The following is a 26,449-nucleotide window of genomic DNA, read 5'->3' as shown; positions in this document are numbered from 1 at the left end:
AATCGGAGAACTGCGTTCAAGACTCGCGCGTAACTTTTCGGGTTTGGGGGTCGCGGTTTTGGGTCTCGGGTATGGAGGGCGTAAGGGCGTAGGCGAGAAAACAAGGAAATGTCTTCAAAGTATCTGAAGGCTAGCACTGGTCTTTCTAGATGGTCAGCGTTGTCGAGTGAAAGTGTTGAGCGAGAAGTCAGTATTTCAAGGATGAAGGTCGATGGTTGAAGGTTGAAGATGGATGAATAATAAGGCGTCCTGCCTCACGAAGTAAGGGAAAGCATACCAACCTTGGTGAAGCTATCTTGAAAGGTTTCAATATGATCTGAGTTGATAGAGCGGAACGACCCAAATTATCAAGGTTGAAGAGTGGTCAGGGTTGGAGGATGAAAGGGAAGAAACAATGCCAACTGCAAAAGGCAAAAGGCAGAAAGAGAAAGCAGAAGAATCTCAGTGACTGATTTAAAGAGATAAAGTTGCAGGCTTGACTGATTAGCGTTGTCAAGCCTGAAATAGTGCAATAGGCACTTGTTGAATTGTTGTTGAGGGTCTAGCGAAAGTTGCTTAGCAACAAAGCAGCAATAGCGTTGAGCAATTGATTCCAAGAAAAAGAAGGTATGTGCAGAATTGCTTTAGCTTGACGGTGCTGGGCAGTTGTATAAAGCACTAGAAGAGAAGAGGCTAAAAGCAGAGTACAATAGAAAGGGGTATTGAGGACAGTTCCTTGCAAGTGATTGACAGTGATTCACTTACTATTGTGAGAATTGAATTCAGCAGTGGCCAGTAACTGATAGAACAAGGATAATGGTAACAATAATGCTTATGAAAAATGATAGTTGATGAATTATGAAGGATGAGATAATGGTAGTTGGTTCAAGAACGTGTTGATGTCTTACGTAAAGACCCATTGATCCCATGAGGCAATCACGGCCATGCCTCCTTCCTCAACTGGTAGTGTTCTCACTAAAGAACTTTACGTACTAATTCCGGCATAAAACCATGGCCTCTATCCCAAGAATGATGTTGTCAGATGCAATAAAGGCTTCGTTTCCAGAAAGATACGCATTTCAACTCGGTAAGGTCGGCAAGGTTTATGTCTAATGTCGTTCTCTTGAACCTCCTTCCTCACCACAGCATGAGGCTCACCTATCAGAGCCTCAGCAGTTCAATGCCATCATGAATGGTTAATACCCTTTGTCTGGTCACAAATATTGCGACAACCGACACTCCCAAGCAAACTCCGAGCCTCAAACCAGCTGAGGGGTTTAGTCAAACTGCTAAGGTCAGTAATCTCATAGGATATGGCAATGGTGATTGGATCATTCTTACCGGTGTAAGGAAAGACTCGGCCACGAATCGTGCTCGAGCGTTCAACTGTGACAAGTTAGCATGGAGTTGCTTAAGATTACCGTCCAACTACTCACAAATAGCTTCATCTCAGAGATCTCCTTGTCGACCTCTTCCATAAACTGAATAATAAAGTCGACAAGCTTGTGCTTCAGCATTTCCTCGGTGTGGAAGTTTGTTATCAGGAAAGAAATGTCATAACCCTACAACGACGTCAGTCAGGGGTAACTCAATTGAGTATCGCATGACCAGTAACCGACCTTGATAGGTTTCCTCCGCAGAATGAAGAAGGACTCCGCACGTTGCGTCAAGAATCTTGTAAACTTGTGGACCAGGATATGCTCAATCTCATCGGCCTGCTTGATCTTGATGCTGATACGGACGGAGTTGATGCTGGGCTCAATCAAGACACGCTCGTTCTCGTTGCGCGCAATGGTCAAGGGCTGCAGCAGGACCTCGGGAGACGTCTGGGCCTCAATCTCTGGAACATTGTGTCGCTCGGCGGTCTGGGAAGCAAAGTTGGAGAGTGTGAGCGCGGCGGTCAAGCTGCTGCGTACGCATTGCAGGTAGGGTCGGAGGGATTGAGACTAAGCGGGTTATAGCTGTCAGCTTGCGGTCTGGATCGTGGGATATCATTTGGGATGTACCATGGCAGCAAATACGTCCTCAGACGTCCTCAATTAACTAGAAATAGCACGAATGTAGATGTCGACGGTGAACACGAAGCTCGGCGGGGTCGGTCGGCGTTGACGTTGGAGGTTGGAGCTTCGTCGGGTGAGGCGCAGTTGTTAGTGAGGCGTCGCCAGGCCTGACGTCTCCTGTGTCTGTAGGTGGGGCGATGATGGGGGAAACTGGGGGAGGTTCACGTGTGTGAAGCTTGAGCCTCAAGAGCTGTCTGTGGCTTGATAAGGTCACAGCCACAGCTCTACTCTCTGGTTGCCCCGCGGAAGCTACACCGCTTTCCCCACTAACATTTCGCCTTCGTCCAGGTACCACTTGGTGACGCACCTCTAGCATCTTCCACGCCTCGCAAACATCGACCTTGAGCCAAGGGACACTGACTCAGGACGTTTTCTTTTTCTTCTGCTATTGTATTCTTCTTTTAGATTCTTCTTTTGCAGAAAACCCGAATAGACGGCATCCAGTGCCTGGACAGACTCGAACTCGTCTTACCGCACCCCTCCTTCCAACGCTTAAGCTCCGATAGACCGAAACCATGTCATCCATATCAGGTCAGTAATGGCTCCATGCCCGTGTTTTCATGGTCTCTAGCTCAATTGTACAAACACGTACTGACCGATCACAGTCGTAGTGAAACACCAAGGCAAGAAACACGATGTCGAAATCGACCCCAGCTCTACTGGCGAGGACTTCAAACTCCAAATGTTCAGCTTGACCAACGTCGAACCCGAACGCCAAAAGATTTTGATCAAGGGTGGTCAACTCAAAGATGATGCCGATATGAGTAAACTCGGCTTGAAGAACGGTCAGGTCATTATGATGATGGGCACCCCAAGCGCCGGTGGCGACGCCCTCGTCCGACCCAAGGAAGCGATCAAGTTTGTCGAGGATATGACAGAGGCTGAACAGGCTCAACAAGTCGGTGCGACACCTGCTGGTCTGATCAACCTGGGAAATACATGTTATCTCAACTCAACCCTCCAGACTCTGCGTCTGATCCCAGAGCTTCAGGAGGCGCTCAACACGTACCAACCCGATGGCAACGCCAGCAGCTTTATGATGACGGGCACGAACATGGACTTGGCATCTCAACTCTCAAACTTGTACAAGAAAATGGGTGAAACACAGGACTCCTTCCCTCCCATGAACTTCTTGAACGCTCTGCGAGTGGTATTCCCCCAGTTTGCGGAAAAGTCCAAGACAGGACAAGGTTTTGCTCAGCAGGATGCAGAGGAGGCTTGGTCCCAAATCGTGCAGCAACTTAACCAGAAGCTCCGCATCAAGAGCGAAAACACCCCTGAGACCTCCTTCGTGGAGAAGTACATGTCTGGCGAGTTCACTTCGGTAATGGAGTGTGATGAGGAAGAGGCGCGCAATGCTGGCGAGCAGCCCATCATTAACAAGGAGAGCTTCGCCAAACTCAACTGCCACATAGACAGCTCAACAAATCATCTGCGAGATGGCATTGCCGCCGCGCTAAAGGAGAAGCTTGAGAAGCAGTCGGAAGTTCTGGGTCGCGATGCTGTCTACACCAAGACTTCCAAGATCTCTCGTGCTCCCAAGTACCTGACAGTGCACTTTGTGCGCTTTTTCTGGAAGCGAGAGACTCAGAAGAAGGCCAAGATTATGCGAAAGGTGACTTTCCCCATGGAGCTTGATATTGTTGAGTTCTGCTCCGACGAATTGAAGAAGGCTCTTATTCCCGTGCGTGACAAGGTTCGCGAGATTCGTAAGGATGAAGAGGATATCGAGCGGGCCCGTAAGCGACGTAAGAAGACTCACGATCAGGACGTCGGCGATATCCCAGGCGGCGCCGGTCTTCCCACCGAAAAGGAGAAGAAAGAGACCGAGAAGAAAGAAGGCAAGTCAGCAGATGGCGACGTTGTCATGGGCGAGGAGGGCGAGACATACAAGACAGACGCCGACATCGAGGCTGAGAGAAACGCTTCCATTCTTGAGGCCAAGAAGGAGCTCAACGCTCTCATCAACCCCGAGCTGCGAAACGATGATGGTGCCAATCAGTCTGGTCTGTACGAGCTCCGAGGTGTCGTGACACATCAAGGTGCCAGCGCCGACAGCGGCCACTACACCTCATATGTCAAGAAGGCTGCACCCGTTGACCCCAAGACTGGCAAGAAGGGTGAGGAGGACGGCAAGTGGTGGTGGTTCAACGACCACCAGGTTTCAGAGGTTGAAGCTGAGAAGATTGCGACTCTCGCCGGTGGTGGTGAGTCTCACTCTGCTCTCATTCTCCTGTACCGAGCCATTCCTCTGCCCACTGCCGAGGGTGTCCTGGAGTAAAAAGAGCAACTAGGACGAACTTTACTAGAAGTATATGGCCACCTGGGAATCGTGCTAGATGATTTGATGAATAAAACCGGACAGGAGCATGGCAAGGCAGGGCAGTCAGGCGTAGGGAGAAAGCATGGCATGAACTCAATCAATAAAACGTTAATTACACAACCATATGACTCGGTAGAAGCTTCGAATCTATTGTTCTCTCAAGCTTCGTTCTATAATATATGTTTAACAGATAACCGTGTCCAGTATACCACTTTTTAACCATCCATAAACGCCTATGCTTCGTTTCCAATAAGATGCCCATAGAGTTACAACACAATAATACAACCGCACCAATCCTATGATCTTGCCACGGTCATGGGCTTTCCTTTTCTCTTGCCTTCTCAGCCTCGCGTTCCTTGACACGGACTTCGAAGTCATCCATTTTCCTTTGGAGAACAGCCTTCTGTGATACCAAAGTTTTTCGTTGGGATAGGAGAGCAGCTATTTGCTCGTTGGGGGATGTCGCCCGAAACTCTTGAATTGCCTGTCTCAGTAATTAGTCATGTCCTTTGTGATTTGTTCCGTTTACCATACCTCTTTCTTCTCGTTGTCTGTCTTTAGTTGTGCGCCCGTGATGGTGCCGGCAAAAATGCATGCTGCAAAGGCAACAGCCCAAACACCGCGCTTGAACTTTTCTTGTCTTGTCCACTGATGCACCGCCATCGTATGAATTACTATTGTCCGGTAGGTCGTATGTATCACCAGTATCCCTTCCAGATCTCTTCTGAAAGCTTACTGCGCTGTCGACGTGACAGCTTGTGAGCGGTAAAATATGAACCTGATGTCGAGGAGGACGAATTCGTGGAGCTTAGGGTCGGTCGTGATGGATTGGACGGTAGTGGAGACAAATTTTTTGATCTGGAATCAAGGAATTGAAGCTCAATCGGAGGAGTCGGCGGCGTCGGATCTTCAATAGAGTCGGAGGCGGATCGCCGGGTCACGATCACGGCGGAGGAAGAATTATCGGCATCACGGAGGTTAGGCGCCGAGTGGATCTTTTGCGATAGCGGTAGTCTTACTAAGCAGGCTGCAACCGAGAGTATAGTTGTAGTGGGGACGAGGGGCATCGTGGGGGAATGAGGTATGTCACGGCTTAGGGAGGCTAAGGTCAGAGGAGTCAGTAAAATATTGGTAAGAATTGGTAAGATTATAAAGATTTGACTTGACATTCATTGTAGGTTTAGAAGGTGAAGAATTGGGTTCCAAGGAGACGAACAAAGAAGGTCAGAGGTCAAAGAATTGGAAGGTTTTCTCATGTTCGTACAGAAGGAACGGCAATGGATCATTGACTGAGCTTATCGAGACTCGCGAATCACATTTTTGGAGTATTTGCACCTGACGAGAATAAGATTCACGATTGTTTATTTATCTACTTAGCTCTTAGGTACCTTAGTTGGTTAACTTGTTATCGTGTTATCGTGAGGATGAGGAGTTTCACTTATTGTTTCGACCATTATCTCACCTTCAACCGTTACAGCGTAATACTTCAAGCAGGGACGCGTAATTCAACTACTGCGATTAAGCAAGCGACAAAAGCGGCCGCCGGATAATACTTATGGCATTTATCTTGCAAGAAGGACCCTGAGAGGCTAACCTGTCGGTTCTTTCCAAAGATGGGCGAATGTTTACGTGGAAAGAACGTCAATGGAAGACGCGGAAGGTGCCCCTCCCCATAGTACCTGACTGATGAGACAGCGGGGTTTGTCACCCAAACGTAATCCATCCACTTCATCCTCAACACCAAAATCAAGGTTGGAGATAATCCATTCGCCATCTTTTCTCCTCCTTTTCTAGAGATTTGTTTTCGTTTTTATTTTCTTGCCTAGACAAACTCTATGAAATAGAATACCCGCTGCTTCCATTTCATCCGCAATACCTCTCAAACTTTTGACGTGGTTCGTTTGACCCCGCCATCACCAGGCCACAGTCACGTCAGATCATATTCTTTCTGACCACTCGAGAAGCTTGGCTGATACCTGATACAGAAGTTTTTCAGAGTCTCACAGGCTTGATATAGTCTGGACACTGGGCACTGATAGTGGCTTAAATTCAAGTGAATTCCCGGAATTTGCCATCAGGTTTCAAACATTCCAAACATGTCGACTCCGCGTGTCTTTCTTATTCGCCACGGCGAGACAGAATGGTCACTTGATGGTCGCCATACTGGCTTGACTGACATCCCACTCACTTCCAATGGCGAGAAGCGTGTTAGAGCTACAGGAAAGGCTCTTGTTGGGCCGGATCGTCTCATCGCCCCCAAGAAGATTGCTCACATGTAAGTCTCCTTCGACTGACGATGATTCCCAAACAATCAGTATGAGAGTACTCCTAGGCTCCTAGGAGGGCCTCACGTAGAACGACTATTGCGCTGAAGTCTTCCAAGAAGAGCCAGCGAATTCGGAATTACACCACGTCGCATTATCACCAACCAACGTTGATTTTATTTGATCTAGAGTGAACTAATACGCGGCCCAGTTACGTTTCACCACGAAAACGCGCCCAGCGTACATTTGAACTTCTCAACCTCGGGCTGAAACGCCCTCTTCCTTGGACACCTCACGGCGCTCCTGATGGTACTGGCCTTCAATGTGAAGCCGAGGTGGAGGTCACGGACTACATCCGGGAATGGGACTACGGTGACTACGAAGGAATCACAACACCTGAGATTCGTAAGATCAGAGCTGAACAAGGGATCAAAGGGTCTTGGGACATCTGGAAGGATGGATGTCCTGGCGGGGAGTGAGTATTTGTCTAAACTTGTCTACCCTATATCTGATTATCAACATCCAATGGTCGTTCCGTCTAACACTCTCACAGAGCTCCCCACGATGTAACCAGAAGACTTGACCAATTGATAGAGGAGATTCGTGAGAGATATCACAAGCCAGCCATGGACAAAGGAAGCGATCAATGTGGCGACGTGTTACTTGTTGCCCATGGACACATCTTGCGTGCCTTTGCTATGAGATGGGCTGGCTACGCTTTAAGAGAAGGACCTACTTTCTTATTGGAGGCAGGTGGTGTTGGAACACTCAGGTCAGTCGAGGGAGCTTATTTCTTCATGTGCCCAATTTACTGACAATATACAAGCTACGAGCATCATAGAATCGAAGAGCCGGCCCTTCTCCTCGGTGGCGCTTTTGTCGTTGAACTTGACGGACAAGATTAGCCGCTTTTCAAGACCAAAATCTTTCAGGCATTGGCACCCAGATGGTTTCTTAGAGCATAGAATTGATTGTTTAATGAACATGTCCTCGGATCGCACCAACAGCTGAGCCAAGTCCCCCCTAGTCCAGAGATGGTAACTCATAATCTCCCGACGATCAGACCCCAATGATATTGCATCATTCGGTCACGACACGACCAACAGAAGTTTCAATAATCGAAGCTGTCCTCGCACAGACAACGGCACGGCTAATGTCATCGATACGTATCTCGTGCACTTGAGCTGGCGCATTCGACGGAAATGACCAGACCTCCGTTCGGTGGCACCAGCGTCAACAGTCAATGTGTGTTTCACACTTATTTACCAAGAGTCGCCCAAATACCTCTCAAAAACAAAGGGCGTGTCCAAAAGTACTTCAAAAGGGCAAAGCCTTGTCGCACGACTTGGGAGATCCTTGCTATGGGCGTTCTGGAAGCGCGGATGAGGCTGAAGGGGCGACTCTCACATGATATCCCTTTCCCGCCTACCAGACACGGGATCGCGCCGCCCCGGACAAGCCATTTCCCTCCCTTCTCTTCTTTTCTTCTATAGACGGCATTTCTAATTTCCAATAGCCTACTTCGACTCCATCGACTAATGTGCCAAGAATGATTCACTTCATCCCTTGACATCGAAAGTGGCTGGGCTGCTGCCGGAAGAATGCATCCGCACACCATAACTTACGGCTCCCCCTCTGGACAAGGTTTTCTTTGACCGCAAGGGCGGGACGGGACGGTCCAGCTGAGTATAAGGGTGTGAGGGAAGGCTTGAAGGGAGAGGTTTCGTCGGATATGGGGTCTGTTGCCAGGGCAAAGGGCTGACTTACTCACGCCGGACTAGTAGTAGCCTCCGGTCGCGAACGGCTGTTTTACCAAAGCATGACCGGACTGTTGGATCGGATGGGCTGTTTCTGGACTGTAATTGGGCTTGTGATGTGGATTGAGTCTCGATATTCATTCCAGTGTCTGGTGACTGATGTAACGTTAGTTGGAGTACTGGGAGAGCTGGGTACCCTGGACAGTCAAACTTTGACTACGACAGCTGTAGATGGTTTCAGATTACCAATTTTGCTAGGAACTGCAATTGATCACGTATGAGACACCTCGTCGGAGGGATATTGTGCAATTATAGGTGTCAGTATGACATGATATCTATGCAGCTAAGTGATGATACTCAACAAGTCATTCAGTGTCAGCCTTGGGAAGCCGAGTATCAGAATGACGGCCATCGGCAGCTTGCATAGTGTGAACTATTAGCACCGTATAAGATTGCTCTGGTACATATTTGAGGGTCATGTTCTTGCTTCTAATGCTTGGTGGTCTATTGTTAAGGGCCGACGAGACAGTGCTCGTAGACACTCTTTTATGGTTTGGACGCTCTGGCAATAAATATCCTCTTAGTCGTAGATGAGCCCTTTTTCTTTCCATGGCCATGAACATGTTCCCCACTGCCGCTGTGATTGTCCTCGTTGTGCTCGTGATTATGACCATGACCATGACCGTGTTCGTGGCCATGATCGTGGCTGTGACAATCCTTGAATGTGATGGGTTCCGGGAGCTCTTGGTAAGCAAAGTCTGTAAGTCCAGCATCCTCAAACATCTTCTTGATCTCGTCCTCGGTAAACCCATGATGTGTTATACCACGCAGAGCGGCATCCTTGGGGTCTATCTTGTGGGCAACAAAGTCAATGATGAAGAGGACACCGCCTGGGTTGAGGCGCTCGGCCAATTGCTTGGATGCTAGATCGGGCTTGTCGAAGTGGTGGAATCCGAGCCCCACGCCTGCAACGTCGAATCCGAAGAACTTGCTATCAGCAAAGGCTGTAGGGGAGGGGTCCTTAGGATCAGCCAGATTGCCTTGATAGGCTTGGCGGGAAGAGCCCTGTACGCTGTTAGGATATTCAAGTCTGTTTGAAAGGGTTGAAGGGGCTCGAATGCGTGGTAACAGAGTTCCATGCTCATGTGATGGACTGGTGGCTAGTACTAACCTGGCTTTGAGCCTGGGCGTTGTATACCCCAACCATTTCCTCCGACAAGTCAATGCCTATAGCCTCACTCGTATGCTGTGCTAAGACCTGTAACTCAGTGTCAGTCCAAGTCAACGTCTCGGAGCTCATCTCTCCTAGGAGGGGAAACTCGTACCCTCGAAAGCATGCCGGTGCCACAAGCGTAGTCCAGCAACCTGGCATCTTGCTTGACGCTAATGAATGGAATCCTCTCTTGGATGCCGCGCTCTAGCTGCACGATCGCATCCGCATTGCGCTGGTCATATTCGGTGGCGATCTTGCTATAATTGTACTACATTAGCGATGGACTTGGATGAGCTGTGTAGCACTGCATCGCATGCCGCAGTGTGCTCTGCTAACTTGGAGCATAAGAAAAGACGTCCAGTAAGCAAACCGCACACGCTCAAACGGTTTGGCGACGATCATCCAGTGCAGAAAACAAACGCTCATTCATTATACGCACCCAAAATAAGCCTGGTTTTCGGACACGACGTCGGTCATGGTTGCAATGTCGGGATCAGTGCTAGGTGAAACAGTGACCAAGTTGTACAGGAGGATGAGCAAGTATGGTCGCATAAGACAAAAAGATGCTTGTCGAGAGCCTGAATGTGGTTTCACAGAGAGTCGAATGCGGTTGATGCGGTGTAAGACAAGCCTCTGTCGACTGCTCAGTTTGGCTGTCTTATACAAGCTGCAGCGGGGACTTTTCGGGCAGTTAATTTCGTGTCGCAGACATATGTTCGCAGAGTTTTGACGATATCTCCGCCATCCATTGTCAAGTCGCCGACCAGAAAGAAAGACCCCGCACTTGATTAAGGGCTGTTCTGATACTGGTAATGCAGTTTTACTCTATGACGAGTAAACAGCGCAGCAGGACTTCCCGCCCGTTAGTTAGAGGCCTGGAGCCAAGCTTGATCCATTGATAGCAACTACACCGCAACAAACGGCGCGGTGCAACTTGCACCTGGTGGTCGATGAAACATGTTCCTCAACTTGTCTGGGTTCGAGTGATACAGCAACCATTCAATGATCCGCTCATTGTAGAACACTGCAGATGCCTTGACAACAAACGTGGCCGTCCTGGACAGGTCGTGCTTGACGATTTGACTGGGTACGTGCAGTAGAGAACATTTGACTCCTCAAACCAGGATCGAATTGCGGGTGATCCGTGATCATGCGGCTGCACAAGCGCACCGGTCCGCCAACCGCGAGGGGTGCACTGATGGTACAATAAGGCATAGCACGTATCGAAAAGTACATGACAGTCAGTGATCACAGTCGTGGTCGTATTGCAACCAAGAAATAGTCATGTAAACGGTCGACTGCAGGCATTCCCCATCCCACATCCCATTCCTGATGCTCCATCTGTGTACAAAACAAGGTCCCAGGTGTCACAGTGTCAAGGGCCATGCAGCCGTCTAACCAGCAAAGTGGTACGAGATGGCATCCCGCCTTGTGAGCCCTGGATATGCACAAAGCCCAAAGAGAAGAAAGGGCGGGGTTTCACATCGCCCAACGCTGATCGCTGGGCCTGCAAGGGATGATACAATCCCGCAGAAGCTCCTTTATTTTGAAGCGGTAAGAACGATGCATCTCAAGTGCTGCAGTATATAGGTCATTCCAGGAAAGGCGATGTGCATCTACCTACTGTCTCAGGTCTGTTTGCCTGCCCCTGGCCGGCAGTTCTTTTGTTGACCACTCTGGCCCTTCTATCACTATTTGGACGTCTTACGAGGGTGCTGATAATAATTCCGCCAAAGTAGTTTCGCCCGCCCGACTGGGATACGAGCCCGGCACAATGCAAACGAATGAAAACGATGATCTCTGCAGATAAAAAGGAATGCAAGTGTCGGACGCATGCATACGGAGTATTGTATTCAGATCGACCACCTCACCGCTTAACTGCCATGGCGAAATACATTTTTTCTGGTACCGGGGGGTTGCCAGCTTCACCAAAGTCTGGCTCCGTGTACCGGCATTCACGGCACCTGGAGATTCGGCAGAAGGTCTTCCGTGACGGCGTTCAAGACCAGTCCTTGTCCGCTCTTTTGCTGGTCGCCTGAATCACTGGTGACCGGCATCGAACATTGTTTGGACCCGCTCAACGGAGACACAATCGCGGTTGGGCTGGCTGAACCTGCAATGGACGAGAAATCGTTGGACCAAGACCGAGACAATTGGCACCACAACGATGCAAGGTGTATTGCAATTCATCATCAAATTGAAGCAGAGCAAAGAATGAACTAGGGGCGTGTTTTCTCGCAGGGGCCCCGTCCCGTCTCATCATAAAATGGCACTCCAGGCCAGATCAACGCGCATTCTTCAGCCTGCAGGTCGCCGTGCATGCAGGCGAGGTCTCGTGGTGCGATAGTACCTGGACAAAGAACACCTCTTGCTTGCTTCGTAGTTCTGTAGGTATCTTAAGACCAGTGTCACGTCACACATGTACGTGCAAACGAGGCACCAAACGCTCCATAACATATTTCTTCAAGTCCCTCCTATTTAAGGAATTGATGTGTGGACACGGCGATAATTGGCTTGCTCCTTTGCCGAAGAGGGGAATGAAGCGGAAGTGACAAGGGGCTGACTGACGGCGGCTTCTTTTCCAATATTGGCAAAGAAATCGGCTTCTGCGCCCCTGTTCAAAATTCGCACTGTAATTGTGTACCCGGGTCTTGAGGGCGCAGGATGACATGCAGCCCCGGGATGGCGCGAAGTGTCCAGCGACCGTGCCGCGCCGTGAAATTGCGACGTGGCAGGCTTTGATGGATGGATGCAACTGTAGCTGCAGTCGTCAACCCTTGTTCTCGTTGTTTTTTTCCTCCCTCCCCTCCAGGCCCAGAATTCCTTCTGCATGCAGTGTTGTATTTTTTATTTTTGTTGGTAGTCTGGAGAGCCAGATATTTGGGTCGCTGCCACGCCATAAGGGAAAAATTGACTGCTCGACTTTTCTTGACACCCCCCTGGGCTGACCACCCCTCCATTATCACATTGCAAATCGACAAGCAAATCAAGTGTATGAGACGGTAGCCTCGCCTGTCTCATTAAGGTATGGCGGCCCGACCATTAAAGCCACGGCGCCCGAGGAAAACTGGGACTGTTTGCGGGAGACATGCAATCTACTCGAGCTAGCAAGGATCTTCCGCATGAGCTTCAGCTCACGTGATTACTGGCCGACGTGTGCGATTGGCGGACCGGGCCTTGCCTCAGCCAGGCCTCTGGAGGTGGACCCTCCAGATGGAGTCGAGATTGTGACAAGCGAGCGTGGCGGCAGCTTATGGTGCAAGACGTAATGTCAATCCTGACGCCAGCCCCGGAGATTCGGGACAGCCTGAACATCACTGCGGCGCAGGTATTTGACATGGCTTTTCTGGAAATAAGAGAGTTTGTCGGCGTGATATCCTTAGATTTGGCTGCGTTGCTTTTTGGCTGTTGTCGAAAGATCTGGTACAACTCCAAAACCGAATTTTGTGCCATCTCTGCATGTCTGCATCAGTGCATAGGCTTACAGAGCGCTGTGCATTATAGTAACTGTCTCAGTTGTTGGCCCTCAGCTTTGCTTTGTGTTTCCATTGACTGACTGTTTCGCAAGCTGCCAGCATGGGTCAGACTCGTAGTATTAGCCAGCTTCCGAGGTGAATCATACATTGATAGTTAAGGTACATAGAATACACACCAGCTTTCCCGCATGATGACGAGGTCGTTGCTTCTTTCTGATTCATGGCACTGATTGTGTCTCATCTGACTCCACGACATGCCGTGAGTCTTCTTTGTAATGAGAACTTGGGTACTCCGTACTGAAGTGGATTATCGATCGTTTCTCTAGTGACGCTTTGGCGGCGTTAGACCCTCGCTATTTTGCTGCATATGTTATTGATTGGCCCTCATCGTAGAGTGGACTCGTGAACTCTATGGCCCGGCCCGTTTTCTGTCGACCCATGACATGCGGTAGCTGGTGGTGGTATGTACTGTGTGTCGGACGGAGATCGTCGAGTTGAAGGGGCCGACCCAATCTACGCTTGTTATTGGTACCGGGGAACCAAGGGGAAAAGCAGGTATAAATTGAGACACGGCAAAAGAGCAACAACTTGTCAGGAATTAAAGGGGTCTGCCCGATTGAGACCTGCATAAGGAGGAGGGTGCGCTGAAAGAGCCAGGAGGCTTTGCTGAGAATCTGTTGATTAACATGATAAAGTGCCTCGCGTCTCAGGCAAGAAGTTTCCCATCCCCATTCCACTGAAAGCGCAATATCAAAAAAGAAGGTGGCAGACCATGACATTTGGTTAGTAGTTGGAAGGTACCACCGAAATCAAACGTGCTTGCAGAGGAAGATACCCTTCCTTCCGCCACCGCCCGTGCCCGAACCGCGATGCTCACCTTCCCTAAGCACTATGATAAGTGACACGCCTCGGATATTTCAACAAACCTAGGAGTCCCAAAAAGTATCCCGACTTCCTTCGTGAGTGAAGCGTTCATCCTTGGATATTTTGTTGCTTGAGAGAAGTACCTTATAATTCCTGTTTTCGGGTATTTTCAGTGGCAATGGGCAACCAACATCTGTCAGAAACGGGAGCGACAGGGATTCAATGCGCTCAGCTTAGGGCACCCGCTACCTCTACAATGCACCCTATTTCCATCCAGCGACGAGGCGAAACATCCAATGTCATTACTTTTAGTATACTACCCCACTGACCTTGTACTTTCTTTCGCTGCTCTAGGTATTGAATAGGTACATATGTATAAGGGATTCACCAGCAAGCCCTACCAACATCGCCCGCCTGCTGGCAAGTCCACTGTCACAGTGCTTCAACAGATTTCCCTGCAGCCAGAATCGATCATGTGAGCGACGATCAAGAAGCCAAGGGTATTCCGGGATCCCATCCGGTTGTTTTTATTCGACCACCAATATTCACAAGGTCCCTGGCAGATAAATCTCTCGCTCCAGGCATGGGATAGTTGTCGTTGTGATTATTGACTTGGCTAAGGGCCCTGGTCTCTTTTCCTTCTTCCTGGTTAGGGGCTAGAAAAAGAAAGCTCAACGATCAGGCTGTCGACAGGAGAAAGATCAGTGCTCCAATAGGCCAGCTTCCTCGTAATCTCTCCCACAAAACAAAGGCATTATCGGCAGGGATTGGCAGCTCCGCTCATCTGGTTGTACCAGGGCCTCATCGACACTCTGCCCCAGTTCTTCAGATGGATCAAAACTCGCACATGCAAATGCATCAATAGCAATGCACCATCTAATTGTAGCTGTTGAACGCACATTCTGATCCTTACTGGTTTTGTGCTTCAAGATTGGGCTATTTGGCTCGGCAGCCGAATGTCTCGGTTCAATGTACATACCTGGCCACGCATTCCATGTCCGCCTGAGTCTAGCGCACCACGTCTGCTGCAGGATGAGCATCAATGCTGGGAGGCTGGCCAAAGATGAAACGACTTAATTGCAACACCTTTGTCAAGCCTGGACATGATGCCCCAGCACAAGGCCCCTTGCGGCCAAGATTCGCCAGTGCTAGCGATCGTTGATTCTCTCTATCATCGCTTGTGACGACTCATGGTTGACTTGCAGTTTCTGTCCATTCACGGCTGGAGTCCTTTCACGTGAAGCGGACTTGACGCGGCTTGCCGGGTTGGCCAAAGTTGTCTCCCTTCAAAAAAAAAATAATAAAAACCCCTTCCTTTCTTCGGACGGGACAGCCCTTGCGGCCCGACGCGCATCTAGAAGCCGCATGCCCCGTCTGGCTCAGACCACCCAGCTAGGCCCACCAAGAAAACCGCCACTGCTGCGTCAATTTTGGCACTCTGCCAGTTCATGCCACAACGATACCTGTCAGTTTCTTACCGACAATTGAATCATAAACTCGCATTTGTTGCCAGCCTTGATTGCGTTCGCCATGGATTATTATCCTTGGCCAAAACCGGCCGACTCGCCTCACTTTGCTGCAAGTATCTTCTGGGTTGGCATTCTGCAAGCCTTCCCTGCATCCTACCGAGATCAGGCAGAAGGCATTTCGTTACTATCGATTGACTCACTGATTTAACGGAGCTGGCTCAGTGAACGCCCCTTTGTGGTCAGAGCAATACCATGGATTGAAGGGCAGAGGCATTAAAGGGAGCTCGACTCCAGTGTTTAGCGGTCAGCAACCTGAATATGGCTAAGCCTGCTTCCTTCAGACCTCTATGGTCCGGCAACCTTGACACCAAGGCGTGAGATTGGACATCCTGCAGACAATGCATATCGTCATGCATGAGCAAGCAAAACCGTAACATCGTGCAGTGCTGGTCGGTATTATTTGACAAGGTCATTGGCAAATTCTGCACGGCCAGCGAATAGGAAGCCAATCGGCATGGCGAAAGGAGGGTTTGGGCGTACATCGTCGGGACGGGAAGAGCCTTTTCTGTGAACGGCTCAGGCCATAACCGTGCCTGTTCTCACAAAATCGATTCCCCGATATGCGTTTTGCCAAACTTTGGGAGGCTCGGCCTACTGCGCCGTTGATGATACCTGCTGTAACCTGACGCAAGCGACGTGTTGGCCCATCCCACACACGCACGATGCTAATGACCAGGTTTTTACGGCAAGGGATGCAATCGCAGCACAGACACATCCACACTATCTTTTTGCCTATGTCTTGACTCCTCATACAAAGAGGAACAGTGGCTGCGGATTTTCAGCTGATGTGTGTTTGTGGAATGACTTGAAGCTCCGCATGTACAAGACGCCCCCTCCGAAACAGACTTTCATTGCCCAAAGCTAAAGAAGCCCGCCGCTCCCGTACCTTGGATGTGGCTAGGGACAGACAGACGGGCTACGCCCCTGATTGGCTCACTGCAAGTCACTGGAACAAGCACCGTCTTTGATAGCGCCCAGATTTCTGTCCCGGTTCCCAGAGAATCGGGGCCTTGCTCCACCGTCAGCGTTCGTGACACGCAACGATCCGGTATCCAGCGATTTGGTGCGGTCGGAGCTCTGACCAATGATAGACTTTGACCCCAGGCTTGTCTCGTCGGAGGATTCGACTTTGTTGGTCAATTCATTGGTCACTTGAACCACTGTCACGATGTTGTCTATTAGATTTGTGGCTCTGCTTCCAATTCGATGTGGTCAGCTCCGCGATCGGGCCTTCGGTTCTGCCATCATACACACAGCTTTTGCCTCGAACAAGATGATTAGATGACCACATGTCGCTGTGTTTGTGTATGAGTTGGTGGCTAGACTACTGACTTGCGGCTTGTGTCAGCCACTGGATCTCATATTGATCGGCAATCATCTCGCTTCAACGCCAACACCATCCAGCATGCGAAAATGCCTCTAGCCTGAGTAACTTGAATGTTTGGCGGAAGACTATCGGATACCGCAAAAGAAAAGGAGGAAAAAACTTCGCACCACCTCGATGGTACGAGGGCCAAGTCCAAACGGACTTGAAGCCAACACACCAATCAGCATCCTCTACACAACCTTCGGTATTTTCTGGCAAAGTATCTTGTGTCGTGTGGAGGGCTGCATTATCATACAAACGAAAACAGACTTGGACCACAAGGGGTGAACCTCGAAGGCAATGAACGTTGAGAGGGGTCATCGGACATGCAAACCAATGCTTTTCCCCATGAGCAGTCAAGACATTGTGCCATGACCCGATCTAAAGCGCAGGGCACCCGTTCTATTGGATTTGTTCAAAGCCGTACTGTGTGCTTCCTCGTGTCTGACTGGCTGCTTATCCCAAGCCAACTCTGGCGCCGATGAGTGAGCGTGGAGCTGAGTGTCGACCTGCATGAGTCGTGTGGATGCTCGTCACCTGGTCCCTGTCAGGGAGGGGCGCCAACCCAAGAAAAGCCCAAAAAACGTCGAAGGCACATGGATGATGAAGCAGGGATGGAACAGATGGACCACGCTGGCTGATGCCTCGTGCATGTCCAGGGTTTTACAGCGCGTTTGGTTGTCAAGCCCGGCGCTATCTTGAGAGTTGCGGGTTGAACCGCAGTGCATTTACGGATAGATGGCACCCAAATGACGAGCTCTTAGTGGGGTTGGCGGTAACCGACGTTACTGTCTCGTGGCTCCGGATCAAGCATTCATCAATCATCGTCATAACGGCATGCTCTACACCTCTACACCATACAAGACATGCGTTGATAAGCAAAGTCGTTGCATTTAGCCCCCATTAATACATTTCCAAACAATGCTGCTGCCCCGACCATGATGTCTACGTACACTTCGAACAGCGTCAAACGATGCATGGTAGCCTTTTCATTTGTACACCGCGATTTGAACTGAGTTGTACTTTATTCAGACAACACCACTACGAGTGAGTCCTTGTACGAGCAGTGCCGAGTCACATCACGTTGACTTTCGACATATAGTCAGTTTTTCTCGTCTGCCAGTCTACCTTACTTATTCGCTGCCCGGCTGGCAAGATGCAGAGTAGACAAATTCGATTGTAAACATCAGTAAACCGCATCATCTCGGCTGATTACTTCCACGGCGTGCGTCAGATCACATACAGGAAGTTGTCAAGCCTGCCTTGCGTAGAATTAACCAGTCATGGAACTGCTCTCACAAACCTCTTGTTTTTTGTTACTCCTCGAATCACCGACTTGAAACTACTCAACAAACGACACAGATGTTCACCGCATAATTGAATCAATTATTACTGGCAAGCTATATCTCGTAAGGATACTTATGCGTGCTTCACGCATGTCGCATTGCATAGCCTAATGTTTGACTGTCGAGGGCTCCTGTGGTGACCTACAACCCACTGTACATAGCGGTGAGCAAACGCAAGTCAGCTCTTTGCTTGTTCCGCCGTATGCCAGATCCTCTTGACTGACCCCGCGTTCGAGCAAGCGAAGAAGGGTGGCATGAGTGATATGAATCTCTTCGACTACCTTGCCTCTCTGCACCGAGGCGTCGTTCCTTTCTCCGGGGACTACTGTACGAGAGCGGCACGCCACTTGGCCGTGGGGTCCTGTTGAGATGGCTGGATCTTGATGGTAGTACCATTTTTTTTTTTTTTTTTTTTAAAAAAAAAAAAGCCCCATCAATACTTGGTCAATGAACCGGCCGGACACAGAAAGGTGTGCAATGATGCGAGGGGAATGGTTGTCGCAAGCATGTACATTTTTCCTTTCTGTCTACTGTCGATTCATCGACACCAAGTAACGTGGAGGAGGCTCTGGCAGCAGATACCCAGGAATGAAATCGGTGACGGGTGTTTGTATGGATAAGGCCCTCAATAGGATCAGAAGCTCACTGGCATGGTCCCAGCGTTTCAGCGTCCCTGGACCCTAACGCAGGCCGGACCGTCCCAGGTCAGCGCCGTGCAGCCGCGATCATTGGCGAGACCTTGGCCCTGTTCATGTCATCTCAGAAAGCCGTCATGCATCATCTCCCAGTTCATTCTTACCAACTTGTGTTCACGGTTTGTCAAACGACAACAACATTTCACGAACGAAATGACCAATAGAGGATATTGACATTCTTCGGCCAACATATTCACATAAAAGCGAGGGCCATCGAGCCTATCGTTCTCGCTGACTTCACTAACTCTGCCGATGTGACTCAAGCGTGATTTCGAAGAGAAACTGAATAACGAACGGGCAAGAAACACTGAATTGACACAGAAAATTAAAGGATTAAAATTGTACAAAGGGCCTGAAATAGTGAACTGCAAGGGAGCAGACGAGGCCACTGCACGAAGCAGAAAGCGGTTGAGTTGCATGAATGATACATACAAGGGATTCGCATGAAAACGAACATTAACTAATTGCGTCGGCCATTTCCACTATCGTTGTCCAAGGCTCGAATCCGCCGCACCGAGGTCCACCAAGCGAGTCCAGCAGCCAGGTCCCACGACTGTGACCAGGGTCAGGGTCGTTTTCACACTCATGCTCAAACTGCCAGCATCTTCATCATCATCTTTCATAGACCTACCCCTCTGAGAGGCTACGCACGGCACCCAGAACATCTGGCACACATTCACAAATGCATCCTGCGGCCGCCTCTGCAACCCGCCGTCGGGAACAAGCGCAGAACCCCAGAACACGCAGCGGCCCAAGGTTCGGGGCTCTAGAAACCCCAAACCATTCGCCCGCGCAGTGCAACGCCCTGATAGCATCTACAGATTGTTCTGTCCTTGTTTCTAACAAGAGGGACGATAACCCCAGTAGCGTTACACTGATTGATGATTGGATAACTTTCCCGGATACTAACTCAACTCAGCGGATAGCCATCATGATGTATGTATGTTATTATGTGTGTCTCCAGGTATGGGAAGCGTCACAGAGTCTCTCGGATTTGCTTCATTCATGTCCTTTGACTTGGTTGGATACGATGTCTCTACCTAACCCAGGCTGATGCCACATCTAGCAAGTCGCTGTCTGAGCTCCGGGCGCATCTTGCCTCTGATAGGTTCGGCCATATCCAGGCTATCAATGCCCACCTGCCCAACTCTTACGTACGTCTATCAACCACGACTCTCACAAACGGGCCTTCACGAGCTTTTCAACCACACTTTTCCCTTTTTTCGTGTGTGCAAAGCTCTCATTTTTTGTCTTTCCTGGTTAGAGAGTGATCCACAAAGATGCTTGCCGGCGCACGTACGCACACTCGGGGAGAAACATCTTTTGTTTCGCCAGCTAATTTGCAAGACCTGCGCTTGCTTTGTAGGCGGATCCGGCGTTTGCCCAGCCATAAAACAGAGTAGTTGGTCTACTGGTCACTCGCATCTGTCATCTATTGTGGGATGCGGGATGCATCCATGCGGCTGAGAGACGCTTGGAGCCATGCTCTGAATGGAATCAAACACCAACTGGGCTCGCCCGGCATCTCCTTGGTCAGAATGGATGGATCCACTACCGCTTGTGTCGCCGCCTCGGCTGTTCAACTTACCCCTCGACTGCTGTAAGGTACCAGCAATAAGGCTACAGCCAAGTCATGATTGAAGGGCGAGATGGTGTCGAGCGTATGTGGTCCGGTTGATTTGACGCCAGATAATACACAGAGAATGCGGTATTCGTACATACTACCCACATGCTGTTGGTGCATCTGTACACACGTTCAGAAAGATCCAGCATTTTATGTCCTGTGACGTCTTGTGCTGCTGCGCCCTATGCTCTGTTCCCCGGTCATGCCTTAGCCTTGATTTGCTGAACCCTTTCCAAACCGCTGGGATGGATGAGCACCCACAAGATTGGCAACAACAGCAACATGTCAAACCACGACACTAAAGAGCCCCTCACCAATGCAAAATCTTTTACTGCTGTATGGTCATACCTAGAAATCTTTCTACTTGGACGTCGATCAAAATGTTGCTCTGGCTTTGCGCGAGAGGCGAGAATGATCTTTATATATTGCTGACACGTTGTTCTCATATCAGGTATATTCAATCATGTCCTCACTGGATTTGCATCCATATCTGGGTTGTGTCTCCCATCTTTCGAAAAGCACCACACCAGAGCTATGGCCTCGTGACTATTGCTAATTGAGGCGGCAAACGACGGGCGCTGAACGAACCTTGTGGCATTTTGGCCTTTACAACTACGGGAATTAAACCTTGAAATGCCGCGCTTGTGCGGTGTGCCATTTTTGGATCTGTACTTACTGGTAAGTCCGCATTCAGTCTGGATGGGTTTATGCCAAGGACTTGTGTCTGACTGTGTCGTCTCCCATATGGTATGTCCTCATCCAGACCTTGAATGAGATGGTACATAGAATGGACCGAGGGAAAGGAGCAACACAAATATGATGAGCTTAGACAGGCAAGAAGAGCCAGTCGACAGCGACGGACGTGGACCGTTGAGCCAAGACATGATCAATCTGATTGACGAACATAGTCTAATGGTCTCGGTAAGCCCATCAGCGAATGCCCAGAGACAAGACACGCGAGAGAGGGAGGCGCCGTGCCCGTTAAGATGTGGTTGTCAGCGGACATTCCAGTCGGGAGAAGAGCCCAATGTCCAAGCATATTTCTCTTGCCCCTCGCTTATTGACATTTGCTTTGAGTTAATATTGACCTGAGACTTATTTAATCTACGCAATTACCCTTATTGATAAGTGCTATCCGCTGCCTTGCCCTTCCGCCCTTTGACCGCTTGAAAGTCTCGGCACGACAGTGCCTGGAGGCAATAGTCTTGCGCACCTCGAAGGATCTCCAGCTCCCTACAGAAAGCCTCTTTCTTGTTTGTCTCTTATTGAATCAAGGTTGCATATCAAGGAGGAAGCAATCTTCTATTGTGTCACGTCATCGGCTCAAATTGGGGCCCTGGTCCAAAAGAACAAAGACGATGCAATGTGCTACGTTGCGATACATGCTGAGCCAATCGCTTACGGTCCGGTCCTCGAGGCGTCGATGACCGAAATAGTGGCCAAACAATACCCATGTGGTGTTATTGATATAGGTAGCCTGGTGTAGCCTTGCCATTCCTTCACTTGGCTACCTAACATCAACTTGCTCGAGGATCTCAGGCTTCCTGATTTTCCAACTACTTCTAGGTACTAGGTAGTTACTGTACCCGTCAGTGATACCCAAAGGCAGTCCACTCTGTTATTGTTATTCTCATTCTGGTACGTGCTCAGCTGGTCTTTTCAACTCCCGAGGCGGGCTGGCTTCTAGCCCTCGACTCTGACGCCAGAAACGCCCTGGACCCGGTTCTATGCTTTGTTTCCTTTACATGTAGTCTTTATTGCCTGCCTCTTTGGAAGTTTGTCAAATATAGTCTCCCATTGAGAGATCGGTAGCTTGTATCAGAACAGGCGCTTGCGCAAATTAGGTTGTGTTAGGCGGTTTGCCGTCTGTACTGTACGTTACTGTATTGTATGGAGACTTGGCTTAGATCATGATCGTGAATGAATCTCATTTTGCCTGTACTCGTAGGTTTGCTTCCAGACTAACCCAAGTAATATTTTAGTCGAACTCGCCTGGCAGCCGGGCTCCTGGGTCCAGTACAGTGCCTGCCGGGGCTTAAATCAGAGTACAAGGGCAGGCTGCCCGGGCTGGGCTGCAGCGGGTACGGTACCTTAGGTGCCAGGTCTTAGGGGCTTGCCTGCGTTAGTACATACCCTAGATACAGTGCACTACAGTACCCCGAAGACGGGAGCTGTCCCTAAAGTGGTTTTTTGGTTTTTGGTCCATGAGGTGCCCTGCTCACTTACCTCCACTAGCTGGGGCCGGTTCCCTGGGAACGGCACGACACCGGCCCATCCGTCCCATTAACTTACTCCCGCCCTGGCCTTCCGCCACTTGCCTCCCACTGTCCTGCCTGCCAGCCAGCCTAGGCCAGCCAGTCCGTCCAGTCCACAGTCAGTTCAGTCGGTCAATCCACAGCATCTCACCCTAAAAACCCCCCTTCCTTCCTGCTACTACTGCACCTTACCTGCAGTGCACGCACTACCTAACACTACACTACACGACACTACACCACGCTGCACCTGCACCTGCGCCTGGCCCCTCGCACAAACCCTTTCTTGGTCGCTTTCGTTAGACTCACACCCTCTCATCCCCTGCCATTAGCTCCCCACTTCCCTGTCGCCGCAATTGCATGGGATGAGGGCACCTTCTGAGAGGAACAGTAGGGACAGGAGATACCTGTAGCTTGACGTGGTAGCACCTGCCCTGAATTTACCTTACCCTCACCTCACCTTAACACTGGCCCAACTCTCCCTCACCTCCCCTTCTTACTTCTCCATCATACATATCTCTCAGTCCTTCAACTCTCCACTCGCAACCTCCTCTTCTCCATCAGCATTCCCATCAAGTGCAATCAAAACACCGTATTAAAGCTGGAATCTTATTCCTGTTTGACCTTGGTCCAGGGGATGGCACCTCGTTTGTACATGCACTGTTGTCACCCGTGAAGGAAAAAGAAACAAATTTACAAAAAAAAAAAAAAAAAAAAGGAAAAAGAAAGAAAAAGAAAAGGAAAAAAGAAGGACGCTCACGAACGAGAACAAACCACTCTCTTCCCGTTTCTATTCGGGGTGTCAGACATATCTCAATCTCACGTCGATCGACAAACGCTTCTTTGGGACGATATCCTCTTGCAGACAAGCACAGCGAGACAGACAGCAGCAGCAGCAGCAGCAGTAGGAGGGAGACAGTACATATTTTGTCTCTCACCTGACTATTTCCGCACCCCTAAGAAAAAGGGAAAGGAAGGGCAAAAAGGGCCTAAAAGTGTCCCCTCTTTTATTTATTTTTTTCTTCCCTCACCCCCAGTACCAAGTCTCAAGTCTCAAATCCCAGTCTTCGCAAAGCAAATCCACAATCCACAATCCCCAAAAACCCCAGGCTCCATTTACGGTTGGGTGGTTCCTGGTTCCTCCCACGCACCGCACCGCACGCACGCACGTACACCGTCGACGTGGATCAGATTGGATCGGAGGTTCCTCCCATCCCATTCCCTCCCTCGCTATAATTGTCGGCCTGTCCCGCCCACGTCAGAGACCGTTTTCACCCTCCTCCGCCTCTCAGGAACCAGAACCTCTGTCAGGCCAGGCTTAGGATTGCGGTTCCAAGACCTCGTGGAATTTGCTGTCATCTCCCGCCGAGACATACACTCACTCACCCATTCTTGACTCGCAGCAATCGGTCATCCCGTCGACCTACAATACAGTAGGCACAAGACACGCGCGACAGCTCAAGAGAATTGAAAGACAGACCAGGATCTCGACGACTCGGTTTAGATTATTTGACCATTTCCCTTTCCCTCCACTTCGACTTGGTCCAGGATTATTTCCACCGTCAAATGCTCAGTTGCAGAAACGTCCCTCAACCCATTCAACTGCACGCATTTGGTATCATCGTCGCTGACCGCATCTGCCCGTCTGCGGCCCTTTGCGCCTCAACATAGCATGGCCGACGACAGCTACCGAAAAGAGTATTCCCAGCAGAGCCGCCCAGAAGACACTCACTCTCGACCCCAGTCACATTATCCCCCTCCGCCGGATACCGCCCAGCGGCCCTCCGACGCTCCTCCATCCAGCATGGCTACATCAGTTACTTTGCCCTCCATACACGACTCCCGCGGTTACGGCCCGCCGCCTGCAGCTCCGGGACGTGGCTATCCTGCCGACCCGCGATACGCATCTCCCAATGCCGTCAATGGCTACCCTCCTCCCGGCCACCAGCCTCCGCCCGGTCAACCTCAACAGTACCTTCCGCCTTTGCAGCCGCAATCTGATCCCCGATCTTCGGCCTATCCTCCTCCGCCGCCGGACCAACGAGGTGGTTACTACGATGACCGCCGTCCACCATACGGGCAAGAGGCGTATAGCACGGATCCCTACTATGCCTACTACCGCGGACAACCTCCTCCTCCAGGACCTCCACCGCCAAATGGCCACCCAGGCTACCGTCACATTCCTGCCGGCGTTTATGAATACCCCCCAGTCGGACATGGCAGTGCGCCTCCTCTGACACAGGCAGCCCCGCGACAACGAACATCAATTGCTTGCAGATATTGCCGGAAGAGAAAGGTTTGTGACTGATGCGATGTTTAAGGGTTGTTCCATTCTCGCTCAAAAATGCTGACTATCTATAGATCCGCTGCAGCGGCTACCAGAGCGCCCCCGGTGGCAAATGCCAGAACTGCGCCCGTATGAACCAAGAATGTATCTTTCAGCCCGTATCTTCTTCAAGCTCGACAGCTTTTATCCCCGTGTCAGCGCTCCCAGGAGGTGTACCTCCGGGCACTCAACTCTTCGGTGCCTATGGGCAACCACTGGCACCAGGCACAGTCCCAGCACCTCCACCACCCCATGCTGCTTATCAGCATTCTAGTGCCCCTCCCCCTCCTGGGAACTACTACGCGCCTGTCCAGTCACCCACAGAATCCTTTTCGTCTTATGGCGAAGCGAGAACCGATGACGGCAGCCAGCTTGCAGGGCGACGACGTCGCAGGACGTCAGAAGAACAGGATGAAGGCTATAGACTGCCTCCTCCACGAAGTGCTGTGGATGAAGACCCGCGCAGAAGGTCTCCAGCAGAATTTTCAAACCACAGCAGCCCAGGTGGAGTGGGGTACCCTCCGTATCAAGGTGCAAGACAGAGCCCACGAAACCCAACGAGCGGCAGTTTGCCTCAAGCTGCAACAACTGGTAGTTATGCAGCTTCTGCACCCGGCGGTCGTTCCCCGACAGGCCAAAATGGGTCAAGTGGTGCGTCCACCCCTGCGAGACAGGGACAGCAGTCCCAAGGAGGAAATGCATCGATCATGAGTCTGAGCAATTTGGTAGATAAAAGCGATATCGACAAGACTATGATTGACAGGCTCAACCGACCTGCACCTGGTCAGCCTGGCGCACGACGAGATGTCAGCCGCTAAGGAGATTGCAGGGTGAGAGTTGACGCTGCCGGACACGTCAACGGAGAGGGTCGGAGTTACATATGACAACGCTTGCCGAAGAGTCTGTTGGTTTCCGCTGGAAGGCTGCCGACAAGTTGATGACGAATGCATTGTTTCTAATACCCTTTCCGAATCGATTACACGCCTACATTTTCGTTGACCGGGAAGTGACAGGAGCGTGGCTCAACTGAGGAGGAAAAGGAAAAACAGCGAGCGGGGGGGATCGCGATAACAAATACAGGACAAGATGTCAGGATCTAGAAAAAGACGCGAGTTTGGCGACAAACAACCCCTCCGTTCGGTTCTCATGGTTTATTGGACCTTTTGTTATGCGGCACTTGATTTTATGTGAATTGTCCTTGACAGACTGTTCGTTTCTCGGAGGGGGAAGGATTTTGCCCGAAAAGCAACCACTGCGAAGTCGTTGTATTATTTTTAATCGGTCGGCCACTTTGTGTTTCCAGGAAAGACGGATAGCCTCACGGCACCATACGGGTTTGTTTTGTTTATGTTGATGCTTTGTCACGTTTGTACAT

At 50.3% G+C, this 26,449-nt stretch overlaps 6 protein-coding genes across 6 annotated transcripts; 3 read left to right on the top strand and 3 right to left on the bottom strand.

Moving 5' to 3' along the window:
• Positions 1-1,082: 1,082 nt before the first annotated feature.
• On the bottom strand, positions 1,083-2,135 carry FOBCDRAFT_40135 (uncharacterized protein). Its single transcript, XM_031187104.3, has 5 exons — positions 1,986-2,135; positions 1,599-1,925; positions 1,416-1,541; positions 1,321-1,365; positions 1,083-1,265 (listed from the first exon to the last, which is right to left on the bottom strand). Exons 1-5 carry the CDS (start codon positions 1,986-1,988, stop codon positions 1,257-1,259), a joined length of 510 nt encoding a protein of 169 aa, XP_031038239.1. The 5' UTR covers positions 1,989-2,135; the 3' UTR covers positions 1,083-1,256.
• A 175-nt stretch (positions 2,136-2,310) lies between these two features.
• Positions 2,311-4,484, top strand: FOBCDRAFT_225329 (uncharacterized protein). Its single transcript, XM_031187105.3, has 2 exons — positions 2,311-2,570; positions 2,645-4,484. Exons 1-2 carry the CDS (start codon positions 2,555-2,557, stop codon positions 4,318-4,320), a joined length of 1,692 nt encoding a protein of 563 aa, XP_031038240.2. The 5' UTR covers positions 2,311-2,554; the 3' UTR covers positions 4,321-4,484.
• A 191-nt stretch (positions 4,485-4,675) lies between these two features.
• FOBCDRAFT_136529 (uncharacterized protein) lies at positions 4,676-5,429 on the bottom strand (the record flags this gene model as incomplete). Its single annotated transcript, XM_031187106.2, has 3 exons — positions 4,676-4,846; positions 4,897-5,036; positions 5,099-5,429. The coding sequence occupies 3 exons, from the start codon at positions 5,427-5,429 to the stop codon at positions 4,676-4,678; spliced, it is 642 nt and encodes a 213-aa protein (XP_031038241.2).
• Positions 5,430-6,083: 654 nt separating this feature from the next.
• Positions 6,084-7,708, top strand: FOBCDRAFT_40113 (histidine phosphatase superfamily). Its single transcript, XM_031187108.3, has 5 exons — positions 6,084-6,293; positions 6,348-6,637; positions 6,838-7,101; positions 7,180-7,398; positions 7,453-7,708. The coding sequence occupies exons 2-5, from the start codon at positions 6,459-6,461 to the stop codon at positions 7,529-7,531; spliced, it is 741 nt and encodes a 246-aa protein (XP_031038243.1). The 5' UTR covers positions 6,084-6,293; positions 6,348-6,458; the 3' UTR covers positions 7,532-7,708.
• A 1,221-nt stretch (positions 7,709-8,929) lies between these two features.
• On the bottom strand, positions 8,930-10,073 carry FOBCDRAFT_275250 (S-adenosyl-L-methionine-dependent methyltransferase; the record flags this gene model as incomplete). The annotated part of the gene is made up of 4 exons (XM_031187112.3): positions 8,930-9,448; positions 9,555-9,641; positions 9,709-9,853; positions 10,036-10,073. 4 exons carry the CDS (start codon positions 10,071-10,073, stop codon positions 8,930-8,932), a joined length of 789 nt encoding a protein of 262 aa, XP_031038247.3.
• A 14,347-nt stretch (positions 10,074-24,420) lies between these two features.
• On the top strand, positions 24,421-25,892 carry FOBCDRAFT_275248 (uncharacterized protein; the record flags this gene model as incomplete). The annotated part of the gene is made up of 2 exons (XM_031187119.2): positions 24,421-25,044; positions 25,110-25,892. 2 exons carry the CDS (start codon positions 24,421-24,423, stop codon positions 25,890-25,892), a joined length of 1,407 nt encoding a protein of 468 aa, XP_031038254.2.
• Positions 25,893-26,449: the final 557 nt, after the last annotated feature.

The sequence above is a fragment of the Fusarium oxysporum genome, chromosome VI (assembly GCF_013085055.1).
Source record: "Fusarium oxysporum Fo47 chromosome VI, complete sequence".
Lineage (NCBI taxonomy): Eukaryota > Fungi > Ascomycota > Sordariomycetes > Hypocreales > Nectriaceae > Fusarium > Fusarium oxysporum.
This window is presented reverse-complemented; position numbering and strand designations above follow the sequence as displayed.

Excerpts from the sequence above, each read along its gene's own strand:
- FOBCDRAFT_40113 (XM_031187108.3), top strand. The coding sequence starts at position 6,459 with ATGTCGACTCCGCGTGTCTTTCTTATTCGCCACGGCGAGACAGAATGG. Across the intron at positions 6,638-6,837 it reads CCCAAGAAGATTGCTCACAT|TTACGTTTCACCACGAAAAC; the intron begins GTAAGTCTCCTT and ends TACGCGGCCCAG. Across the intron at positions 7,399-7,452 it reads GGTGGTGTTGGAACACTCAG|CTACGAGCATCATAGAATCG; the intron begins GTCAGTCGAGGG and ends ACAATATACAAG.
- FOBCDRAFT_40135 (XM_031187104.3), bottom strand. Across the intron at positions 1,542-1,598 it reads TGCGGAGGAAACCTATCAAG|GGTTATGACATTTCTTTCCT; the intron begins GTCGGTTACTGG and ends ACGTCGTTGTAG. Across the intron at positions 1,366-1,415 it reads TCTCTGAGATGAAGCTATTT|TTGAACGCTCGAGCACGATT; the intron begins GTGAGTAGTTGG and ends AACTTGTCACAG.